This window comes from Rutilus rutilus, assembly GCF_951802725.1.
Source record: "Rutilus rutilus genome assembly, chromosome: 8".
Classification (NCBI taxonomy): domain Eukaryota; kingdom Metazoa; phylum Chordata; class Actinopteri; order Cypriniformes; family Leuciscidae; genus Rutilus; species Rutilus rutilus.
The window spans coordinates 28,408,163-28,430,516 of NC_140222.1; the positions used below are offsets into that span (position 1 = coordinate 28,408,163).

Consider the following 22,354-nt stretch of genomic DNA (forward strand, 5'->3'; position numbering starts at 1 on the left):
CCATGCTGTTCTGCTCACATAAGGCCTCTCTTTTCTGGAACTGTCTCATCTGGAGCTATTAGCACTCTTGGAACATCATTCAACCCATCAAATTTCAGTGTTTTGAATGCTAGTGTCCCCACTAGGCTTCCTAACTACTGTAGCTTAATCAGCAAGACCTCCTTGATCAATCCGGTTTATCGGAAAGATCATGCTTGTTAACTATCTTTAACCAATTTTGACTAATCTGATCTGCCAGTTTAACTAACACCAAACTCACACTAACATATCTTCTTCTCTGTAGGGAACTGATGCTCAATGTTCAATGTTCAAGTGATAATTTGCAGTGTGTTGGCAAACACATAAATGCAACATAACGATTTCCATTTGGTTTGCTTGTGATATCATCATTTTTTTAAAGCCCCTGACTCATGCTTCAGATTCGTTATAACTTAAAGCTACTCTCAGCGGTTAAAAGTGTCAACCGGTAGGTGTTTTTGAGGAAGGGAAAAATTCTGCACTGAATTTAGAGAGGAACGCTGACTGAAGGATTACAATGGAAGGCTCTGAATTATTTTAAGGTCCCCTTAACCCGAGGATGCTTCACACTGAGTAGGGGAATATGAATTATGAATGGGGCCGTTGACGTCACTCGGCTTTGAAAAGAAGCTCAGTTGGAGAACAGTTTTTTTTTTCAGATTTCCCTTAAGCATAATTGACAGTGACTGCCTCTCTAGCCATCTCTACAGTTTCATAACCACTCAAATTTTCTGTAAGAAATAATATAATCTGTAATAATCTGTAAGAAATTTGTGTATTGGAGAATTTGTTTCTTTGCTGAGCTCTATGATTTTTTTGTTGCTTGACATGCTGGTTTTAAAGCCTTCTGTGGTAGTACCATGGTACAGTGATAGTATTGGATGGTAATTCCATGGTCCTTTGATATCAGGTAAACATAAATTCACCCCATATTGTGAAAATTGAATTATTATCATATTTATTTACCATTTTTACCAATTTTTTTATTTTATTTTACCATGCAATAAATTGCAATACCACTATGCAACATATCCACAAATCTAGTATTGATGCCAGAAAACATTGCAGTTCCATTGGACAGTTTCCAAAAAAAAAACATGGTAGACCTTTTTTGTTTGTTCAAACTGTTGTGCAATTGCCACTCTCTCCCTGAAAGAAAATAAATTGCTGCAAACTGCAGTCTAGGGCCTTGAGGAATTCCACTTGCACAAATGCAAATGTGCTGACATTGGATCTCAAATGCGCTGCCTGATATGTAAAGTGTGATTATTTTTAATACCTATGTTTATCACTTATTTACATACATGTCTCTCTCTATTACAGTGAAGAAAGCCAAGCTCGATGGACCACAAGGTATGCCTGAAGTCTCACTGTAACTAGCTTTCCACACATGTAACCTATCTGTTGTGTTTTTGCTATAAAATGTTATTTTCATGCAGAAAAATTCAACACCTACGTGTCACTGAAGGTTCAGAACGTGAAAAGCACCACTATAGCTGTGCGAGGTAGTCAGCCATGTTGGGAACAGGACTTCATGTTGTGAGTTCCACTTCTCTTTCTCTTAGCAGTAAAAAAAAAAAAAAAAAATTTGGCAAGAAATTGAATGCAAGTTAACAAACATGCTGATGCAAATGTTTGGCCAATGCATTGAAAGCATAAGGTCCCATGTACATACATAGGGCCCTATTTTAACGATCTAAGCGCACGGTCTAAAGCGCACGGCGCAAGTGCACTTAGGGCGTGTCCGAATCCACTTTTGCTAGTTTAACGATGGGAAAAATGGTTGCCGCGCCCAGCGCATGGTCTAAAACGGTTGTCTCTGTTCTAATGGGTGTGTTTTGGGCGTAACGTGCAAAAAAACAATCAGAGTGTAATTTCCCATTACCTTTAAAAGCCAGTTGCACTCGCGCCTTGGCGGATTCACTAGATGGCACAATTTGCAAACGGAAAGACTGAACGCGTCTCCAGAGCGAAAATGGATCTGCTCGTGCATGAGGTTAAAGCGCGCAAGCAGACCATCTACGGGACAAGCCGGATTCCACCACATCTTTATGTACACAATATTAATCTTTTCATTGTAATCCTTTTATTTTTATTTGGCATGTCTGTGTGCTGCTGCGCGTCCCTGTGTGTGTAATAAGCAGAGTGTACACGCGTTGTGGACCTGCCTATAGGTGCACATTACTAACGCGCTCTTTAAATAACAAAATAAATATTGCGCCATTGACTTTAGACCAGGTTTCAGTTGGTCAATGGCGCAGTCTATTTCAGTTGCCTCAAAATAGCAACGCGCCAACAATGCACCTGAACACACCTCGTTTTCAGACTTGCGTTTTCAGGCCATGGGCGCACAAATCTGCGCCAATGCATTTGCTATTTAAACAACGTTGCGCAGGACGTGAAAATGATTACTGTGTCGGGCTGAAACTAGCAAAAACCACTTGCGTCGCGCTTGGCGCTGCATTGCGCCAGGTCTATGATAGGGCCCTTAATGTGCTTTCCCTAGTGCCAGCGCTGGGAAATGCAATACGAATGTAAACATTTGTGTTCACAAACTTGCGTAGAGTGTTTTGAGGCTTATAAGAACCTTGATGTAGGGGCTATTTCTGTTTTCTTATGTAACAGTTGGCATCCCCTAGGTAATGGCAGTCAAGTACCCCTAATGGTTTCACCCTCAAGGGCCCAGACGTTGCCTACCACTGAATGCAATAAATCTTGTCTTATTAACTTAAGATGAAATATGTCTTGTGATTGTCCTGGATGAGTAGATACAGTAAACTAGTAGACATAAAACATTTAAATAGTGGAGCTCACTAAGCAAAACAAAGCAATTGTTAGTGCTCCTGCTTAGCATTATGGGTTTGTTCTAAATTAATGATACCTGCAAATTTTTTGCCAACCTCATCTTGAGTCATCTATAAGCCAGATCTGCTTCAGTTACTCTTTATCTCGCTATGCAATGTCTAACGCGGTGCCTCCACTGTCTCCAAGATTAGCCCCCATGGTCTTTGAGAGGGATTGGTTTTAAAGGAAAATTTGAGGCTATTATTAGGATTTGATGCTGCTTTAGAGAGTGTAGTAGTCTTGTGGAGTGCGGCTGGAGAGGCCCAAGGCACAGATGGCGTTATTGTCTGCACCCTGTTGGGTTTTTCTTGCTATTTTCTGTTTCTTTTTCCATTAATATTGTGCCTCTGTTAAAATGTATCTTTTTTTGTCCTCTTCTATTCTCTGGGGTCTGTTTTTTCAGCATGTCTAATCTAAATGAAATTACTGAGTCATGCAGTTTCTCCACAGTATTTCAAAAATGTGCTTTTTGTGAATTTCATATAATGTAACTAAGCAAATTTTGCCTTAGGGCTCTTTATTTTATATGCGAGTTTGTTATTAACTGAAGATATATGGAACCTTCCTAACAGAGGAAAATATATATTCATTTCTCTGTCCATCTCTCTTTTTTCTCAAATTTACCCATCACTCCATCTTCTAGTGAGATTAACAGGCTGGATCTGGGCCTGACAGTGGAGGTATGGAACAAAGGACTGATCTGGGACACCATGGTTGGCACATTGTGGATCCCTTTGCACAGCATTCGACAGTCGAATGAGGTACAGCCCAGATGGCCGGCCTGGCCCCCAACAGCTTGCATCTTTTCTCACTCTCTGTAGAGCTATATGTAGAGATCTGTAGCTGATGCCTGGCATTGGCTCTCATTGCAATCATGTTGCAGAAACCATTCCCTGTATGACTCTGTGCTAATATTTGTTAAAATTTCTTACCAGTTAAAATGTATTAGATGAACCGGCACCAGTGGAATTTGTTTCTACAATGTTGGCATAAAATGTTCACTTTCAAGGACAGTGTCCCTGGAGCAATCTGGGATTAAGTGGCTTGTTTAAGGTGATAGCGGTGATAAAGTTGCAAGGCTTAAACTTGCAACTTTAGCTAAATTACCCCAAGCAGGTAGAGTTATGTATCTCTCTAGTTGATCCAACCAAATGTACAGACAGCTTTGTCTCTGATAGCAGATATACCACTGTTTCTTTTTCTATTGTGTTGTAGGAAGGTCCAGGACAATGGTTGACTTTAGACTCCCAGGTCATTATGGCTGAAAATGAGATCTGCGGCACCAAAGATCCCACCTTTCATCGAGTGCTTTTGGATACACGATTCGAACTCCCATTAGGTATCCTTGCTGTTTATTACTTTCTCCAATATTGTATTTGGTCACTGCTTGTGCTAAGTTTTGATGCTAACTTATGGTTTTCATACTTCCAGATATACCGGAGGAGGAAGCTCGATACTGGGCCAAGAAATTGGAGCAGCTCAATGCCATGAGGGACCAAGATGTGAGTCTTCTTATTCAACTCCAGTCTTGTTGTGTTTACTGTCCTCCCCTGAGCCCAAGGGCAGAACATGCATTAATTTGAGTCTGTCAGAGAAATGCCTGAGACCTGAACAGCATTTTTTGAACTACTGACCTAATTAAACAAAGACTTTTATCTGTTCAAACTGGCTTGCCAATAATTTCTGTTTGCTCATTTTGCAGTACACATACCAGGAGGAGCACGAGAGACCACTTCCAATGCCATCAACTCAGTGCTGTGAGCTTTCAAGCGTAACTCATACTCACACTATAAATTACATGGCCCCTTGGTAGGTTAATGTGTACAGAACCTCATTAGAAGACCAATCACCCCATCAGCAGGTCCAATGTGAGTTTACTTTATCTCTGAGCACTTGATGGATGGCTTATCATCGTGGTGCAGATTTCCTGGACCGTATTCAGCGATATCGGAAGCCTGGGTGGGATAAGGAGGAGTGGCTTGTTAGAGTGGCTTTGGCTTGTGAACAGGCCATTTTTTATTACTTCACATCAGAGCTATTAACCATTAGCACTTAGCGTGCACAGGCAAGGTCACTCTCATGCACTGTGCACTGCCATGTCACACCTAGTAATTTCACAACTCAAATGTATAGTTTATAATAAGCTGCTTGTTCATGGTCAAACAGAGGCATGTGTTCCACAAAGATATATTTTCATCACCGATTTTTTGGCCTACTTCTAATATTTGTCTTGACTTATTGTTTTCATAGGTAACTGGAGTCTATGGGGGGACCAACAAAGTAAGTAAGCTTTGTTTAAAAAAAAAAAACATGCATAAAACTTTTATTGATGCTTGCTGGTGGACTTTGTTTACTCAAGTATGATGGGTTTGTGGATCAACATCATTTTGGTCCTGGAACATTCCTATTAAACAATCAGATTTTAGGGTTAATCCACACAATTTACATTCAAAATCTGCACTTGCTCCTCAGATGATGATCCAGACAGTGCTGTGGATGATCGAGACAGTGATTACCGCAGCGAAACCAGCAACAGCATCCCACCTCCATTCTACACCACTTCTCAGCCCAACGCATCCATGCACCAATACCCCATCCGAAACATGCACCATGGTTCCCGTTACAACGACACTAACGACTACGATTATGATAACCAGAGACCTATTAGGTACATTTTCCCAATTCTTGGGTGCAGTATTATTGCTAATGCTAGTTGGTAATAGCATTCACTGTTTCTTTACAACTTTCCTCTGTTCTTATTCCTATGCATTGATGACTGTATACAAGGATTGAATGAGTCGTCATTGTATACACTTCATGGGTTTGGAGCCACACTGGTGCCACTGATATGAATGAATGCAACATTTCCCCTCAATTGCTCGTTTTTTGCCCAGTTCACTTCAAAACGAGCTTTTATTTCCTGAACATTTTGTCTTACAAAAGTGCTATTCCCAACATTCTTGCATTGCATGCTGGAGACTTTGTGCTCTGAGACTCTGGCCCTGTCCCAAATGGCACCTTAAGGTCTCGGGGTCCTTCTCCAAGTCAAGTTACCATTCAGACTGTTGGGTAATAGTTCCCTAAGAAGTCTTCACCTAAAGGGATGCACAATAGCCCCAGAAAACTTAGAGCAGCCTTTCGGAAAACTATAACAACAAATGGGCCACCCAGCTGTGGGAGAGAAGGCCTTGAGACTGTAAATCAACATCAAGTGCGCCTATTGGGACAGGGCCTCTTTCAAAGCCTCTTGAATCCTTTATAAAGTCTTATTAATAGACAGATCCTAATCCCAAAGTGATGCTTTTGATATGAGTCTCTTAGCAGCTTGGTTAAACATTGCCTTAAGTTGGGTCATTTTCCTTCCAATGTGGCCTGATGAGGTGAGATGAAAAATGAATAAAAAAGACATTTCTCATGCTCCTCCTCTTCCTGCCTCTCCCATCCCCTTCCCTCCCACCAGACGCTATGATAGTTTAGACTCCGCCACCAACGGCCGCAGCGATCTCGATTCGGCTTCTGGCTCGAGCAGGCGGACCAGCCGCCAGTACTCCTTAGACAGTAGGCACTCGCTCTCTGATAGGTGGGTCTCCGTAGCTCCTACACCTCCACCCTGTTCCACCTCCTCCTGCTCTTCTTCCTGCTCCAGCCTGTGATTCCGTCCCGCTGTGATGATGTCGTGGAATTGGACTTGTCTGGTCCTGTGGTCCTCGCTATGCTTGCCATGCATGCGCAACAATCCTTCTTTTACATACATGATCTATTGATATATTTTATCTATACCTCTTTGTATTCTTTGTCCTCTATCATGATTGCTGTGTACCTGTTAATGGCCTGTCACGTGTTATTAGGTAACCAACCCATACACTTCACAAGCTTTTTCTTGTGTCTTTTGTACCGTGTAATCGGAATTTGGTGCAATTTTGTGAAGTCTGTTATTTGGCTGCTTAATACTTGACAGAGTTAGAGAATAGCGCTGTAATTCCGAAAGTCTAGTGTGCGCTAATTACATATCCTTTAGACACACTATGCTGTGTGTGGGCAGCAGGCGGGACCATGTCGCTGATTTTGACAGAGTCCATGGAATGTACATCACTGATTTACCCTCTCCGTTTCTCATGAACCAAACCTTACTGAAAGGCAAAATGTGTTGTGTGAAAGATGTTGTGTGAAATGAAGCTGTGTCTTGGGAATTTATGGGTTTGTGTGCTAGGGAGTTAGAAAAGGTGACAAGGATATATGACTAATTGGCAGAAAAGCTTGACAGAAGCCTTGTGTGTGTAATTGTGTGTGTGTCCCATGGCTCTTGTATTTCCTCCAGTCTGAAGCCCAGATGCTTTTTGGCTCACAGCCTATTACACACCTCATCTCTTTCGCTTCTGATTCTTCATGCATTTCTAAACCTTACGTCCCATAATCGATAATGTGTGTGTGTGTGGCAGTGCGTCTTTTCTTACTCATTCCATTCTCTCATTCTCTATACATAATTGGCCTATTCATCAGTGAGAATAAAAAGCCTTTCTTAACAGGAAAATGCTGCACCCCCTTTTTTTGTGAGCTCAGTGTCTCTTTTTTATATGTGTTGTTCTTTCTTATGTCCACCTGGACGAATTTGTCCACTGACAACTCTTCCCACTGCCTACCTCAACTTTTTTTGTGTTTGGTCTGAGATTGTGAAATAGCTCCATTCTGAGTCCATATATTTATGTGAGCTTTTTCCTTCGACTCCCTCAAATGAGACTCAGGACTCCGTCTTGTTTTCTCTCACCACCTTACCTGCACTCATACATCCATCCAGCAGAAATTATTTTCCTGCTGAAGAAAACACCTTAAACCAACCTTAATTTGTTTGCTTGTCTTAGCTGGTTTGAACTGGTCTACCGACCTTACTTCTGGAAGACCAAGTAAGAGCAGAAAACCATCTTTGGCAGGTTTAAGCTGTTGTTTTCAGCAGGGAGAGACTTCTATTAGCTGACAAGTGTCCTTTTCCTCTGTTGTTGGTTGTTCCTGCCTCAAACTCTCTTTTTACTGCCCTCAAATCTGTATATAAGCAGTCGCCCACCTTCTTTCTTCCATGACTTAATATAACTGACAGTTCTTTACTCCCGCAGCCCCACCGGCAGTAGTCGCTATGCGTCCTCGGGTGAGCTGAGCCGCGGCAGCTCCCAACTCAGTGAAGAGTTCGGCCCAGAGGATGGTGAGAGCTTCCGTGGTTCCGTAGAGTTCTATGATGAGAACGACTCCTACCATTCCTGCCATTCCTCCGTTAGCTATGGTAAAGACTCACCCGTCTGGGACCCGGATGAGCCGCAGGGCGTCTACAGTGATGATGGGGAGTACGTCAAAGATGGCGGTGAAGAAGGTGCAATCTACGATGAAGAGGATGGCGAGATCTACCAGCAGGATGAAGGGGAGTACCCCTATGAGGAGGAAGAGGAAGGAATGGTGTATGAAGTGGATGAAGACCTTTATCCATTGGATGGTACTCTCAGTGAAGAGCAGGAGCCACCCTACACCCCTACCCCAACCAGCACTGCCCCAACGTTGGCTCATGAGGCGACCAGCCGTCCACCCCTGGAGAAACAGGCTTCCATACACCAGCAACAGCCCCCGCAATCCCAACCACCGTTTCAGACCATGGAGCCTAAGCTAGAGTCACCACCCCTACAACAGCCACTTGATGTCTTTGCCAAGGTACCTCGTACCTCACCCCCACCACGGGTCTCAGAGTTGGAGCCAGAGAAGGTCCCAATGCCTGTAGGCAAGCTGGCAGCTCATACAGAGGAGCCCTTGCCCACCTCTGCCGCTGAGATCCCACCTGAACCAGAACAAGAGAAGGAGGCTTCTCCTGAGAGGTAAGCTCCATGTGCTGATTCCTTGAAAGCTTGCATAAGCTGTAGCCTTTCATGACATTTTGCTGGATACAAGTTAAATCTAATAATTTCACCATCTTTTCCCAGCACACCAAAGCTGGAGCCACCTGTGGACCCTGCAGTAAGGGCCAAAGCCAACTGGCTACGACTCTTCAGTAGGGTTCGCCTTCAGCTGCAGGAGGTATGTGAAGTCTGAAGTTGTAAAGCCTGAAACTGATTTGTTTGATCAGCTTCTTCCAAGTACATAGAAATTCAGTAACCTTTTAAATCAAAGTTTGCCAGCTTATGCCTATTCAGTTGGTTCTGTTGGCCAACATTGGGTCGCTAGTCTTTAGTTAGTTCTGCCCTTTGTTGTTGTCCTTTTTCTTGCTGTCTTCTCCATTTCATGTTACTTTTTTGTCACTTACTTTTCAGTTTTACATTTTACTGTTACGTATGTTTATAAAACCTGTTTTCGTTTTGAGATGTTGTACCTTGCCCCTTTTTGTGTTCCACCCCATTTGTTTTTGTTTTTGTGTGTTTTTTCTTTCAGTTTTTTGTCATTGCAATAGCGATTGTCATACTCTTCCCTGCTTTGCCGAAGTTGGACAAGCAGTCTGAAAGGTGGGTGTGGCAATGTGCGGGTCCGAAGTAAACGCATTTTCTGACCGATGGCTATGGCGCACTTTCACTGAGATACACATGGAGTTATGATAGAATAATGATGATTGAGATAAAGATGTCCGGCAAATCCGGTCTAATCATGAGAGAGGCCTGCAGCTGACGTCAATGAGATCGGCTGACTGCAGGCTCTTTCTGGGTCCAATCAAAACAGACAATGGTCTTTTTTCTGTAATACAAATTATATCTTTGAAATTACATTGTGAGGTCTGCATGGATATTGAAAAGAAAATTTATATGGTTTACTGGATGAATTAATAGGAGATATATGGAGCTCTGTCACTGATCCCCCTGTCACTCTCTGTTGTCCGCAGGCTCGAGGTGAGACTCCAGGACTTGCATCACTCTTTTTGCAAGCAGGGTGAGTGTCACCAGAGGACTGCAGCTCTTTTTCAGAGCAGCTAAACGTCTGAGCTATTCAAACATCATGCTTTAGATGATATATAATGTATATAAACATTTAAATATTGGAAAGTACCTGAAGCATTAGGAATCTCTATGGAAAATACACATTTTTAAAAGATTATCACTATTTTTTAAAGACCCCTATTTTTCAAATAGTCATTCATTTTAATAATATACATATATATTAATAAAATACATTTACCCGTTTGATCCGCAGGCCTGGAGGTGCTCTCTACAGCATAGACAGCATGCCTGACCTACGCAAGAGGAAGGCCATGCCTCTCGTCCGAGACCTGGTGAGTCACAACCCCCCGCTTTAGTACGTCAAAGTTTCAACCAAAGCATTGCTGGACCCAACATCACCTTCCTAACTCTTCAAAAGCTCCATCTATGTATGTCAGCATGGTTATTTTGGGCAGCAGTCTGTCAAGGGTCTGTAGTTCACAGAAGTCTCTATGGCACATCTGTTTGAATCACGACTACAGGGTTAGACATTATTGGAGCATTACTCAGCACCATTCACCCTGTAGCCTGATGAATCTCCACCGGTCCAGTCAGCCTCACGACTGCCTCAATGTCTCCTTTACAGTCCCATTAATTTTGTTCTCTGTATTTCTTCCTAAGCTGACTTCATTCCCTGCTAACCTTGTTTCATGCCTGTAACCTACTTCAAGAGCTTGTTGAACTTTTCCACTTATACTTGAAAAAAGGTTGGGTGGCAATAACATTAAACATCATTGGTTCTTGCTTGGATAGAGGCAACATAAAATCTGAATTGAACATTACTTTATTAATACATCATGCTTCTGGTCTAATTTCTTCAGTGCATGTTATTCCAAAGAGATAGAAAACAAAACTTTTTCACCAAAAGACTCGGCTTAATAATTCAATCTGGTTACAGCCAACAAAATTATTAAGAAACTAAGTTTGAACAAAATGCTCAAGAGTTATGTTGTATTAGCGCATGTTAATTAACTACACTTTTGACTTTCACTTTCTGCAAAACTTCTCATTAGACTGACAGGAGAGTTAGTTATGTATTGATTAAACAACGTTAAACGTTCGGTAGCTGACAGCTGTCGTGTAGGTCTGGCCGTACTTATTCAGCCAAGAACACTCCTGGCAGCCTTCACTGGAGGGCTGTCAGAACATCGACGGCACCAGGCTCTCTTTGACGCCGCAAACTGGAAGATGAGGGAGAAATTACCATGCTGCACGAAACAGCTCCGCAGTTTGTCGGTTTTAATACAGCTTACCGTCACCGTCACCGACTCTAAAAGTCAGAAGCCAAAGTGCTGACTTGATAAGAATTAAATGCGTGTCAAAAACAATTCATCTAGAAGACAAAGTACCCACCTCTCTTTCTTGTTTCTCTCTGCTGTTCCTCATGCATAATTGTTGTACAAGCACTTTTCGAGACTTCTTTACAAAAATACTTTATTGTTGTGTTTGAGTCAGTAGTTTTATAAAAAGTATAGCTTGAATTTAGCACTTATTGTCATCTTTTTTATCTTAATCAACCGTGGTTGTGCAGTTTGTGATCCATGTAATCAAATGAGATCGAATCAAACTTCTAAAATATATATATTTTTTTTTATTTCTTTTCCAATGCCTCACCTCCTTCAGGCAATGGTGAGTACTACCCTTTTCAGCACTCCTGGGTGAAATACTTTTATAGTATTTATGACTGCATACTTTAGAAAGAATTTCAATCAAAAATATTCACTCAAAATCAAATACACACATTTGCTCCTGATTTTATTTTGAGGCCTACATGTTTGTTTTCTCTTGTAGTCCCTTGTCCAGAACTCTCGAAAAGCAGGCATCACTTCTGCTATGGCCTCCAGCACACTTAACAATGAAGAATTGGTATGTCAACCAGTTTTATTCCTGGATATTCACATTTTGCAGTTCATTTTCCATTTACCTGTTGATTTGTCCAATGATCTTGCAGAAGAGTCACGTCTATAAGAAGACCCTGCAGGCTTTGATCTACCCCATTTCTTGTACCACACCACATAACTTTGAGGTGTGGACGGCCACCACACCCACCTACTGCTACGAGTGCGAGGGGCTTCTGTGGGGCATCGCTCGACAGGGCATGCGCTGCACCGAGTGTGGGGTCAAGTGCCACGAGAAGTGTCAAGATTTACTCAATGCCGACTGTCTGCAGAGTAAGATTACTTATTGAGTTTCTTTCATTACTCTCAAATATTGTATTTATCTAAATGTTAATATACTTAAAATACACCCTTAATACGCCATCAAAAGTTTGGAATAATTACAGTTTAAAAAAAAATATATGCTCACCTGCAACATTTTTTTGTAAAATATGATTACATTTTAAAATAACTGTTTTCTATATAAATTTTTTTTTTTTATGTAATTTATTCCTGTGATGCAAAGCTGAATTTTCAGCACCATTACTCCAGTCTTCAGTAGCTGCGCTCTTCCATTACCCTTGTAAAAGCGTCAAATACGCTTAATGGAAACACATCAATTTCGCAAAACCGTTTTTACGCTCGCATGAGGTGGTTTTTCAGGCAATTCGAAAAATGGAATGGAAATGGATGGAAACAGTTTTTCTCATTTACAGCCCACCTGGCGTCATTCTTCACATGATCATTCTTTAACCATTGATTTTTGGAATGACTTTTCGCGAGAGGCAAAAAAATATGTTTTAGTCGCATAACATCGGTTAATGAAAACACCGTCATTTCGCAATAGTTTTTTCAAAAATTTTAGAAACATTTAGAAAATATCGCAAAAGTTTTGTGAAAATCTGTAATGGAAACCAGGCTATTGTTAAAGTGTCACTTATATTTGTAATATAATATTTGTAATATTTGGTTTTGTTAATATCAATTATTATTGCTCAATTATTAATAATGGTTCTTATCAATGTTGAAAGCTTTATATTTTAACATTGATGCTGATATGCTCATTTAGTTTTTTGGGAAATATTCTCTGATGAATGTACAGCATTTATTTGAAATAGAAATCTTTTGTGTTTTTACTGAATAAAAGTGTTTATTTTTTACTTTTTTGTTTTTTACTTACTCCAGACTTTGAAAGGTATTGTATCACGGTTTCAGCACAACTGTTTTGACCATTGATAATTGTAGCAATCTTCGATGTTATGGAAAGAAGCAGGTGGGAACCGGCGAACATTTAAATAACTTTAATAATAAAATAAATCAATTCAAAAATGAAAGTAAAGACCGCAGCCCCTCACAGACGACTGCTGTCGCACATAATAAAACAAAACATAAAATAGTCCAGGCCTGGTCTCTCTCGTCCTTCACTGCTCCTCCTTTTGTGCTTCCACTCCTCCGTGAGAGATACGAGACCGGTGCGTCGCGCAGGTATCGCTCATCAGCAATGACGCCACTAGTCCTGCTCGCCACAATAATAATAATAAATATCTCTTGAGCAGCAAATAAGTATAATAAAATGATTTCTGAAGGATCATGTGACACCGAAGACTGGAGTAATGATGATAAAATTCAGCTTTGTCATCACAAGAATTAAAATAGATTCAAACAGAAAACTATAAATTGTAATAATATTTCTCAATATTGTTTATTTCTGTATTTTTGATCAAGTAAGCGTAGCCTTGGTTAGCAAACGGGACCTCTTTCAAAAATCATAATTATTCCAAATGTATTGACTGGCAGTGTAAATATAAAATATATCTGCAGGGGCGGCGGAGAAAAGCTCAAAGCATGGAGCTGAGGATCGCACGCAGAACATCATCATGGTGTTGAAAGACCGCATGAAGATCCGTGAACGGAACAAGCCTGAGATATTCGAGCTGATTCAGGAAGTGTTTGCAGTCATCAAGGCCACGCATGTGGCGAATATGAAGCAGGTCAAGCAAAGTGTCCTGGACGGAACGTCCAAGTGGTCGGCCAAGATCAGCATCACCGGTAATGACCCACTTCAACCAGCACAAGTTTGTTATATGTCATATTGGTTATCTTTGTATTAACCCTGTTTCTCCGCTCAGTGTTATGCGCCCAGGGTCTGCAGGCAAAGGACAAGACCGGCTCCAGCGACCCTTATGTTACGGTGCAAGTTGGCAAGACCAAAAAACGAACCAAGACTATCTACGGTAACCTCAACCCTGTATGGGATGAGAGCTTCAATTTGTAAGTGAATTATTTTTGTATCTCGGTTAATACAGGCTATATCAAATACATTTTGCTCATGGTGATCCAAAACCATCTCAACAGTGAGTGTCACAACTCTTCCGATCGGATCAAAGTGCGCGTGTGGGACGAGGACGACGATATTAAGTCCAGAGTAAAGCAGAAGTTCAAACGTGAGTCTGACGACTTCCTCGGTCAGACCATCATCGAGGTACGAACTCTGAGCGGTGAAATGGACGTCTGGTACAACCTGGGTGAGTAACAAAAAGCAATATTTTTCCTAAAAAATATCAAAATACATTGATAAGATAAATGTAATGTTGTATTTGTGTTCTATTTATATTGCACTCAGGTCAAGCTGTAACACAATGCTTAAAGCTACACTGTGTAATTTTTTAAGTTGATTCTTAGCAATAAACACTTTGTTCTTTCAAAATGATATGTGCTCATTAATGTGTAATTACTTCTACCAACTAATCAAGTATTCTCGTAAGCGTAGAATCTGCCATTTAGGATACATACGAGTGGGTCACTCGAATGGCGGCAGCCATGTTGCGCCTCCATCTTGAAAATACATTAGCCAAAGAGGGACATACCTGGAAATTCAAGCTTTGCGTTTCGCGTTTTTACACTCAGTGGCACCGTGACGAATGCGAGGGGGAGATTACTCGCGACTGCCGGCAGATTTGAAATAATACGGCCACCGTAGGAGTTAAAACGCTCTCGGAATGGGAGGGGCTAGAAAGTAATATTCAGTTGGTAGTCATAAACAATTTCACCGCTAGATGGGAGAAAATCCTACAGTGTAGCTTTAAAGATCAAACAGTTTCATCTTTGACTCCCGTCTGACCTTTAGAAACGGGACCCATGTTATATATATTACATGGGCAGTTCATTACTTTTTACTTTCGTAACTAACATAGCAATGTCATAAAATTGCCCCTTCGTAACACTGTTATTGATAGAGACTTAAAGGGTTAGTTCACCCAAAAATGAAAATTCTGTCACCGTTTACTCACCCTCAAGTTGTTTCATACCTGTGTGAATTTCTTTCTTCTGTTGAACACAAAAGAAGCTAACAGTTGATGGGCCCCATTTACTTTTTTTCGGTAACACTTTTTACAGATTTTACAGTGTCCCTGTTACACATTTTACATGTAATATAGTAATAACAGTCAATTATGCATAGTTACATGCAACTGACCCTAAACCAAACCTTAACCCTTACCCTAATTATAAAGTAAGTACATGTAGTTAATTACTATTACTTAAAGGAGAACTCCGGTCAATTTTAACATTGAGCTCATTTTTTTGTAAATTTGGAGTGGTGTCAGTACAGAGAACAACGACAAAAATCTGTGTTGCCTACACCGTGTTATCCTCTTTTTAAAATTTGCACCCTGTTGACTTAAATGGGGCAAGTTTTAAACCTGCTTTTAGGCTCTTAACATCCTTGATGTGTCATTACAAGTGCCCAGCCATGTGAGTGCTTCCTTCCCGAGTGAACACGGTGAATCTGACTGTAGTAGATGTGAAAGATATGAGTAAAAGTGATGTTAATTGAGCCAGCGCACATACCTGTATTTACTTCCTGTTTTCGGTCGAAGTCCACAGTAGTCGATTGTCAAACTCATACTGTTGCTTAGTTACCTATAAACACGCGTGTGAACTCATCAATCGACAACTGTGGACTTCGACCGAAAACAGGAAGTAAATACAGGTATGTGCGCTGGCTGAAAAAAAATGAGCTCAATGTTAAAATTGACCGGAGTTCTCCTTTAATACTTAATTGTATAATTACACTGTAACAAGGACACCTTAAAATAAAGTGTAACCTTTTTTCCATACTATGTAAGTCAATGGGGCCCTTCAACTGTTTGGTTACAAACATTCTTCATAATATCTTTGTTTGTGTTCAGCAGAAGAAACATTCATACAGGTTTGGAACGACTTGAGGGCGAGTAAATGAAGATTGATGATGATGTTACACATACTACTTTAAATGTGGCTCTAGCTCATTTGGCTTAAAAATATTATTTTTCCGTATGATTTCGAATTTTTTTTATGATTTTCGTACGATTTTAGTTTTTTAACGATTTTTGACGTTTTCTTTTTTCATACGATATTTGAACGATTTACTTTTTTTGTATGTTTTCCTTGTGATTTTATTTCTTTTGCGTGATTTTAAAGTTTACCAACTTCATTGTGCTCCCTTTCAGACAAGCGTACAGACAAGTCTGCTGTGTCGGGAGCCATTCGTATGCACATCAGTGTGGAGATCAAAGGAGAGGAAACCGTAGCTCCGTACCACGTCCAGTACACTTGCTTGCATGAGGTCAGTCTGATTCTACCATGATCATGTCTATCTCATTTTCCACCTACGGCCATTCATTAACAAGCTACATAGTCCCTGCTAGAGTTGATCAAATTAGTCCTTAGCATGAACACCCTCTTTCCATCTTTCCATAGAACCTTTTCCACTATTTAACGGACATCCAGAACAACGGGGTGGTGAAGATACCAGATGCCAAGGGTGATGATGCATGGAAGGTTTACTTCGAAGAGACGCCCCAAGAAATCGTCGATGAGTTTGCCATGCGTTACGGAGTGGAGTCCATTTATCAAGCCATGACGTATGGTTGTCCCCGCAATTTCGGCATTGATGTTTTGCTTGTTTGATTAGGTACTTAGGTACTTTTTGTACCTTCTTGTTTCTAGACACTTTGCCTGCTTGTCATCAAAGTACATGTGTCCTGGAGTGCCTGCGGTCATGAGCACCCTACTGGCCAACATCAATGCTTACTACGCCCACACAACCCAGGCCACCAACAATGTATCTGCCTCGGACCGTTTCGCTGCCTCCAACTTTGGGGTGAGTGCTTGAGCCAACCATGTCACCACATAGCGAAAATTTCAGCATTAAAGTGTTTGCGCCAATGATTTGAGATGGTTTCTTGTGTGTTTTCTGTAGAAAGAGCGATTTGTCAAGCTTCTGGACCAGCTCCACAACTCTCTGAGGATTGACCTCTCTATGTACAGGGTAGTGTGACTTTTGGGGGTTTTGTATGTTTCCTTGCTTTTGTATGAAGGATAACTTTGTATGACGTTTCCAGCAAGTGAGATTGTCCAGTCGGACAAATGAGAATGATTAGTCTGAAGCGACTACATAAAGTAGTATTAAAAGCATAAAGTAGTATTTAAAATGTATAAAGTATAGTATTGATGACACCCCTTCATGTGTCTCTTAGAATAATTTCCCAGCCAGCAGTCCTGAGAGGCTACAGGACCTCAAGTCTACTGTGGACCTACTGACCAGTATCACATTTTTCAGGATGAAGGTTAGTTGTGAATCCGTGACGCTGTTGACAGTGTAAATATATTGTCATATATTGAAGCTCTATTTGGTGCTTTGTGTCAACATATCATCCTAAAATATTTGTAAAAAAATGTCTTTTGTCTATTTTTGCAGAATATTTGTGTATGATTTTCTTTTTTCAAATCATTTTAATGTTACCTTCGTATTTCCGTATGATTTTTTCATATCATTTTTTTGATTCAAGATTCAAGAGAGTTCACTGTCATATGTACAGGAAACACTCTGTTACACTATACAATACAATTCTTGAAAATCTTCTTTTTGTAAGGTGTTTTTTTAATGACTTTCATAACATTTTATTTTACTTTGCAGTGTTTTTTCTTTTATATGGTTTTCATATGATTTTATTTTTGTTAAAAAAATTTGTATGATTTTATTTTCTGTATGTTTCTGTTTTTTTACGGTATTTGGAAAAATTTCTTGTCTTGTACAATTTTCGTACAATGTTCATGTTCCGTAAAGTGTTCTTTTATGATTTTCATACAATTTAGTTTGTCTTTGCCGTATGTGTTTTTCTTTTTCTTTTCTTTTCATTTTAAGATTTTTTTTTTAATAACATTTTTAGATGATTTTCTTTTCTGTATGGTTTAGTGCTGTCAAATCGATTAATCGCGATTAATCAAATCGATTAATCACGATTAATCGATTTGACAGTACTTGTATGTTTCTCTTTTTTCTGGACAATTTTCAAGTACAATTTTGTAAGTTTTCTTTTCCATTTGCGAGTTCTTTTAAGATTTTCATACAATTTTCTTTTTGGATGATTTTAAAGTTTGCCTTGAATATTAAAAGTTTTGTTCATACAGTAGCTGAATTATCCATCTGAATGGACCATGAACCCTTCTTCTCTAGGTCCAAGAGCTTCAGAGTCCTCCTCGTGCCAGCCAGGTAGTGAAGGACTGTGTGAAGGCTTGCCTCAACTCTACCTATGAATACATTTTCAACAACTGCCATGAACTGTATAGTCGAGAATACCAAACAGACCCGGTGAGTCGACACTCCCTGGCCCAACAACCTTGATAAGCCACAAAGCTTTTTGCCCCGGGAGAATCCAAGTCATTTTATCAGTGCAATTCATCTTGCAGCTTTTGTTTATGCTGCTTTGAAGCTGTTACAGACTCCCTTCATAAATATCAAACACTCTTCCTGTTAAATTAAACATCTAACCCTGGGCTACTTACTATATTTTGCTGCAAAGCTTTGCAGGATTGTTTCATATCTTGTTCCCCTGGAGTAGTTGGCATATTTTTGCTTGTTTGCTTGCTGGCTGAAATAAGCCATTCATGTTGTGCGCTTAGTAGGGTAATTTCTTCCAGAGTTTGGCAGAAAATGAAAAGACATAATGTGCTTCGAGCTCCCATTAGATTTCAAAATGAATTATTTCTGTGCAGAGCAAAAAAGGAGAGGTTCCTCCAGAGGAACAAGGTCCAAGTATCAAGAATCTGGACTTCTGGTCCAAGCTAATCACTCTCATTGTCTCAATTATTGAAGAGGACAAGAACTCCTACACCCCCTGCCTTAACCAGTGAGTCCGGCACCATGTTATTTCACAAAATCTTCCAATGTACCTTCATAATCCTGTTTAGGATTTTAATATCGCTTGCTCGGTCCACACAGGTTTCCCCAGGAGCTCAATGTCGGAAAGATCAGTGCAGAGGTTATGTGGAACCTGTTTGCCCAGGATATGAAGTACGCAATGGAAGGTGAGTCAAAGAGTCTTTAATTTATTTATATGGCTCTTTTATACAATACAGATTGTTTCAATGCAGCTTTACAGTCATAAACAGGAAAATAATAATCAATGATGCAAACTTCTAACTTCTAATTCTAATTTACTTTGAGTCAGTTCAATGTTGATTCAGTGTAGTTCAATTACTGAAACTAATTCGATTCAGCCATAAAGCAGCTATACAGAAGACATTGGTGTTGTTATCCAGCTCAATTCAGTTCAGGTTTTGTTCTCATCTGATAGTGTCAGTGCAGTCAAATTGATAATATTACTAAATATTAAGTGTCTTTTAAACCCTTTCTTTTAAATCCACTTTTTCTGGATTATATCTTGTTTTTGTATGGATTGATCATTCATTTTGTAGAGCTATATATCTCTTTCGAGACTCCACATATTTAATAAAAAAGTTTCAGCTTAGGTCTTGAATGATCATAACTTGACTAACAGATGAGATGCAATAAAAAAGTTTTTTTAGTTAGAAACTCAAGCATTGCGGGGTTTCTCACTGATAGCCAATTAAATTTCACACTTGGTGAAAAGTTGACATGTGGTGGAGTTCTTCTCATCTGCTGATTCAGCAGGGGTCCTCCACTCTGCATAGATGTATTATGTGCCGCTAAATCTTCTGTTTCATGAAGAGCTTTTGTCTTCACCTCACGGTTTTCAGAGCATGAAAAGAACCGCCTGTGCAAGAGTGCCGATTACATGAACCTGCACTTCAAAGTAAAGTGGCTTTACAATGAATACTGCAAAGACCTGCCTTTCTTCAAGAGCCGAGTGCCTGAATATCCTGGGTGAGTGGCTTCTCACACACAAAAATTAAGTCGGGCATGCTCAAAAATGTCACTGTGACCATGATATGATGGGTAATAAAGCTTTAGGTGGTGATGTTACTCTGCAGGTGGTTTGAGCCATTTGTCATCCAGTGGTTGGATGAGAATGAAGAGGTGTCTCGCGACTTCTTGCACGGAGCCCTAGAGCGTGACAAAAAAGATGGGGTGAGATTTATTTCTCTTGCCTTTTGCTTCCTAGCTTCAAGGCCATTCGATGCAGGTTCAAGAAACATCATAGTTTATAAATCAATAAGAAAATATCTATGCTTAACACGAAAAAATAAAAATAACTTTAATCGTTTTTTTCATTATTGTTGTTGTTGTTGTTTTGAATAAAATTGATATCCCGTATTTTCAATGTGGTGTCTGACTATTGTACAGTTTAGAAATATGTAAAACATTTAATGTTGCATTAATATTCATTTTAAATATCGCTACTAAGATATAGTATATCACAATAACATATTATTGCAAATGTCTTTAAAATCTTTAACATACCAAATTTTACATTATTATTATCATCATCATCATAATTTAACCATTGTTGTTAGTATAAATAAAGTACTTATACTTAACATTTTTAACTCAAATACAGAAATAAATTTATATTTAATATATAGGTAAATATTATATATATATATATTGAATACATTAAATATATTTTATATATATATATACATACAGTATATATATACGTATATATAATATATATATATAAAGTGCTGTCAATTTGATTAATCACAATTAATCGCATCTAACACATTTATATATACACACACACACACACACACACACATATATATATATATACAAACTTTTATGTTGGATGCGATTAATTGATTTGGTAATGGAAAAAAGTAAGAATTTCTGAGAATTTTATTTATTTTATAATTTACTGTAAACTTTTCTTATTATTTAGCTTACCAGCTGTAATAAGTAACAGTAACAAAAGAACCCCTAGCCTGCAGCCAGACATGTCAAAATTTGATGAATGAGTGCCCTCGGAGCACCTCAGCCTGTTCCTGAACCAATAAGCACACTCTTTAGTTCATTAGTTCCACCGAGCCCCCTTTGGCAACCTGTCACAGTCTCACCTCAACCCAATTATTTCCAGACGAAAGAGCTCACACCTGATGTCTGGTCGCAAATTGCTTGTGCGGTCTCTTGCGTCTTCTATTCTAGAACTTTTTTTGACCGCTCATCCAACTCTTTCTTTCCTACAGTATCAGCAAACTTCAGAGCACGCTCTCTTCTCCTGTTCGGTAGTGGATGTCTTCTCGCAGCTTAACCAGAGCTTCGAGATCATTAAGAAGCTGGAGTGCCCAGACCCACAGATTGTTGGACACTACATGAAGAGATTTGCAAAGGTCCTAAGCAGACACTTCTCTTTTTATTTTAGTAAACTTTGGTAACCTACTGCAAACCAAAACCAGTTTTGCCCTTAAACTAAATACATTTTTATTACCTCAAACAGCAACATTATCGTAAAAAAAAAAAAAAAAAAAAAAAAACAGTTTGTACCTGGTTTAAGAAGAATGGATCATATGAAGCAAATTGTTACTTAAGTTAACTAAAGGCTTGAATACACTACACAACTTTTAAAATCGGAGCTTAGTTTTTGAACTAAGGCCTAATCCTGGCTTAATCTAAGCCTTGTCTGTGAAACCGGGCCTAGGCATCATACGCTTGCCGACTTTGTAAAGGGTTAAAGAGAAAACCTGGGCGTCATATACTTAACAACTGAGGATCACATACTACCAGACTTTTCAAGTCATTCTGAAATTGACAAACTCACACACGAACACGCGCCTTATTGCTCAGAGATGCATTACACATGAAAACAATGTGTTCTAAAATCAGATCAAAATATCAAACATGTTTGAAGCTAAAAACTTCAGACTCTGTGCCTATCATACCCTACGTGATTTTCTTTGGACCTCGACTGACCAAAACCTGCAGACAGGCTTTGACTTTCGCCAACTAGCGTCAATTCCTCCAGACTGCAAATTGGGGCAAAAAATCTGTGCAAAAGTCGTGTACTCTAGTGTATTCCAGTCTTTGGTGAACGTGATTTCACCAGGTACAACGTAGTCCGGGGTCAACATCTTTGTTGATCCTGGAACAACATTCCGATCAACCAATCAGATTTGAGGGTCAAGTTTACAGTTTATGTCAAGTTTAGGCTTGCAACCAGGATAAGGTGCTTCTACATTGTTGTAATTCACCCATCATTTCCCTCTGATTTTAGGGATAACTTATGGGTAGGGTTAGGTTTAGGGGTAGGGATAGGGATAGGATTAGGACTATGTTTAAAGACAGGAATGTTGTTCCAGGATCAACACAATATGTTGGTCCAGGAACATGTCTTACTTGGCAAAATCAAATGACCCCAGTCTTTAGCAACATTAATATCTGTTGAAATAGTTCTGCATTGTCATGAGATTTGTTTTAACGTGATCTCTTTATCA

At 39.6% G+C, this 22,354-nt stretch overlaps 1 protein-coding gene across 1 annotated transcript in view; it reads left to right on the plus strand.

The window, feature by feature from the left end:
* Positions 1 to 1,322: 1,322 nt before the first annotated feature.
* unc13a (unc-13 homolog A (C. elegans)) overlaps positions 1,323 to 22,354 on the plus strand; it is a gene marked incomplete at its 5' end in the record, with an annotated part of 46,682 nt that continues 25,650 nt past the window's right edge. Inside the window, 29 exons of the mRNA XM_084417004.1 lie at positions 1,323 to 1,371; positions 1,458 to 1,557; positions 3,506 to 3,623; positions 4,078 to 4,201; positions 4,294 to 4,364; positions 4,565 to 4,619; positions 5,113 to 5,142; positions 5,335 to 5,530; positions 6,323 to 6,442; positions 7,971 to 8,714; positions 8,820 to 8,913; positions 9,707 to 9,753; positions 10,015 to 10,093; positions 11,592 to 11,666; positions 11,752 to 11,971; positions 13,499 to 13,726; positions 13,807 to 13,948; positions 14,033 to 14,202; positions 16,168 to 16,283; positions 16,418 to 16,581; positions 16,667 to 16,820; positions 16,920 to 16,988; positions 17,197 to 17,286; positions 18,177 to 18,311; positions 18,716 to 18,849; positions 18,942 to 19,027; positions 19,721 to 19,847; positions 19,955 to 20,051; positions 21,110 to 21,253. Coding sequence (XP_084273130.1) covers positions 1,323 to 1,371; positions 1,458 to 1,557; positions 3,506 to 3,623; positions 4,078 to 4,201; positions 4,294 to 4,364; positions 4,565 to 4,619; positions 5,113 to 5,142; positions 5,335 to 5,530; positions 6,323 to 6,442; positions 7,971 to 8,714; positions 8,820 to 8,913; positions 9,707 to 9,753; positions 10,015 to 10,093; positions 11,592 to 11,666; positions 11,752 to 11,971; positions 13,499 to 13,726; positions 13,807 to 13,948; positions 14,033 to 14,202; positions 16,168 to 16,283; positions 16,418 to 16,581; positions 16,667 to 16,820; positions 16,920 to 16,988; positions 17,197 to 17,286; positions 18,177 to 18,311; positions 18,716 to 18,849; positions 18,942 to 19,027; positions 19,721 to 19,847; positions 19,955 to 20,051; positions 21,110 to 21,253 — 3,978 coding nt within the window. The remainder of the gene's footprint in view (positions 1,372 to 1,457; positions 1,558 to 3,505; positions 3,624 to 4,077; positions 4,202 to 4,293; positions 4,365 to 4,564; positions 4,620 to 5,112; positions 5,143 to 5,334; positions 5,531 to 6,322; positions 6,443 to 7,970; positions 8,715 to 8,819; positions 8,914 to 9,706; positions 9,754 to 10,014; positions 10,094 to 11,591; positions 11,667 to 11,751; positions 11,972 to 13,498; positions 13,727 to 13,806; positions 13,949 to 14,032; positions 14,203 to 16,167; positions 16,284 to 16,417; positions 16,582 to 16,666; positions 16,821 to 16,919; positions 16,989 to 17,196; positions 17,287 to 18,176; positions 18,312 to 18,715; positions 18,850 to 18,941; positions 19,028 to 19,720; positions 19,848 to 19,954; positions 20,052 to 21,109; positions 21,254 to 22,354) is intronic.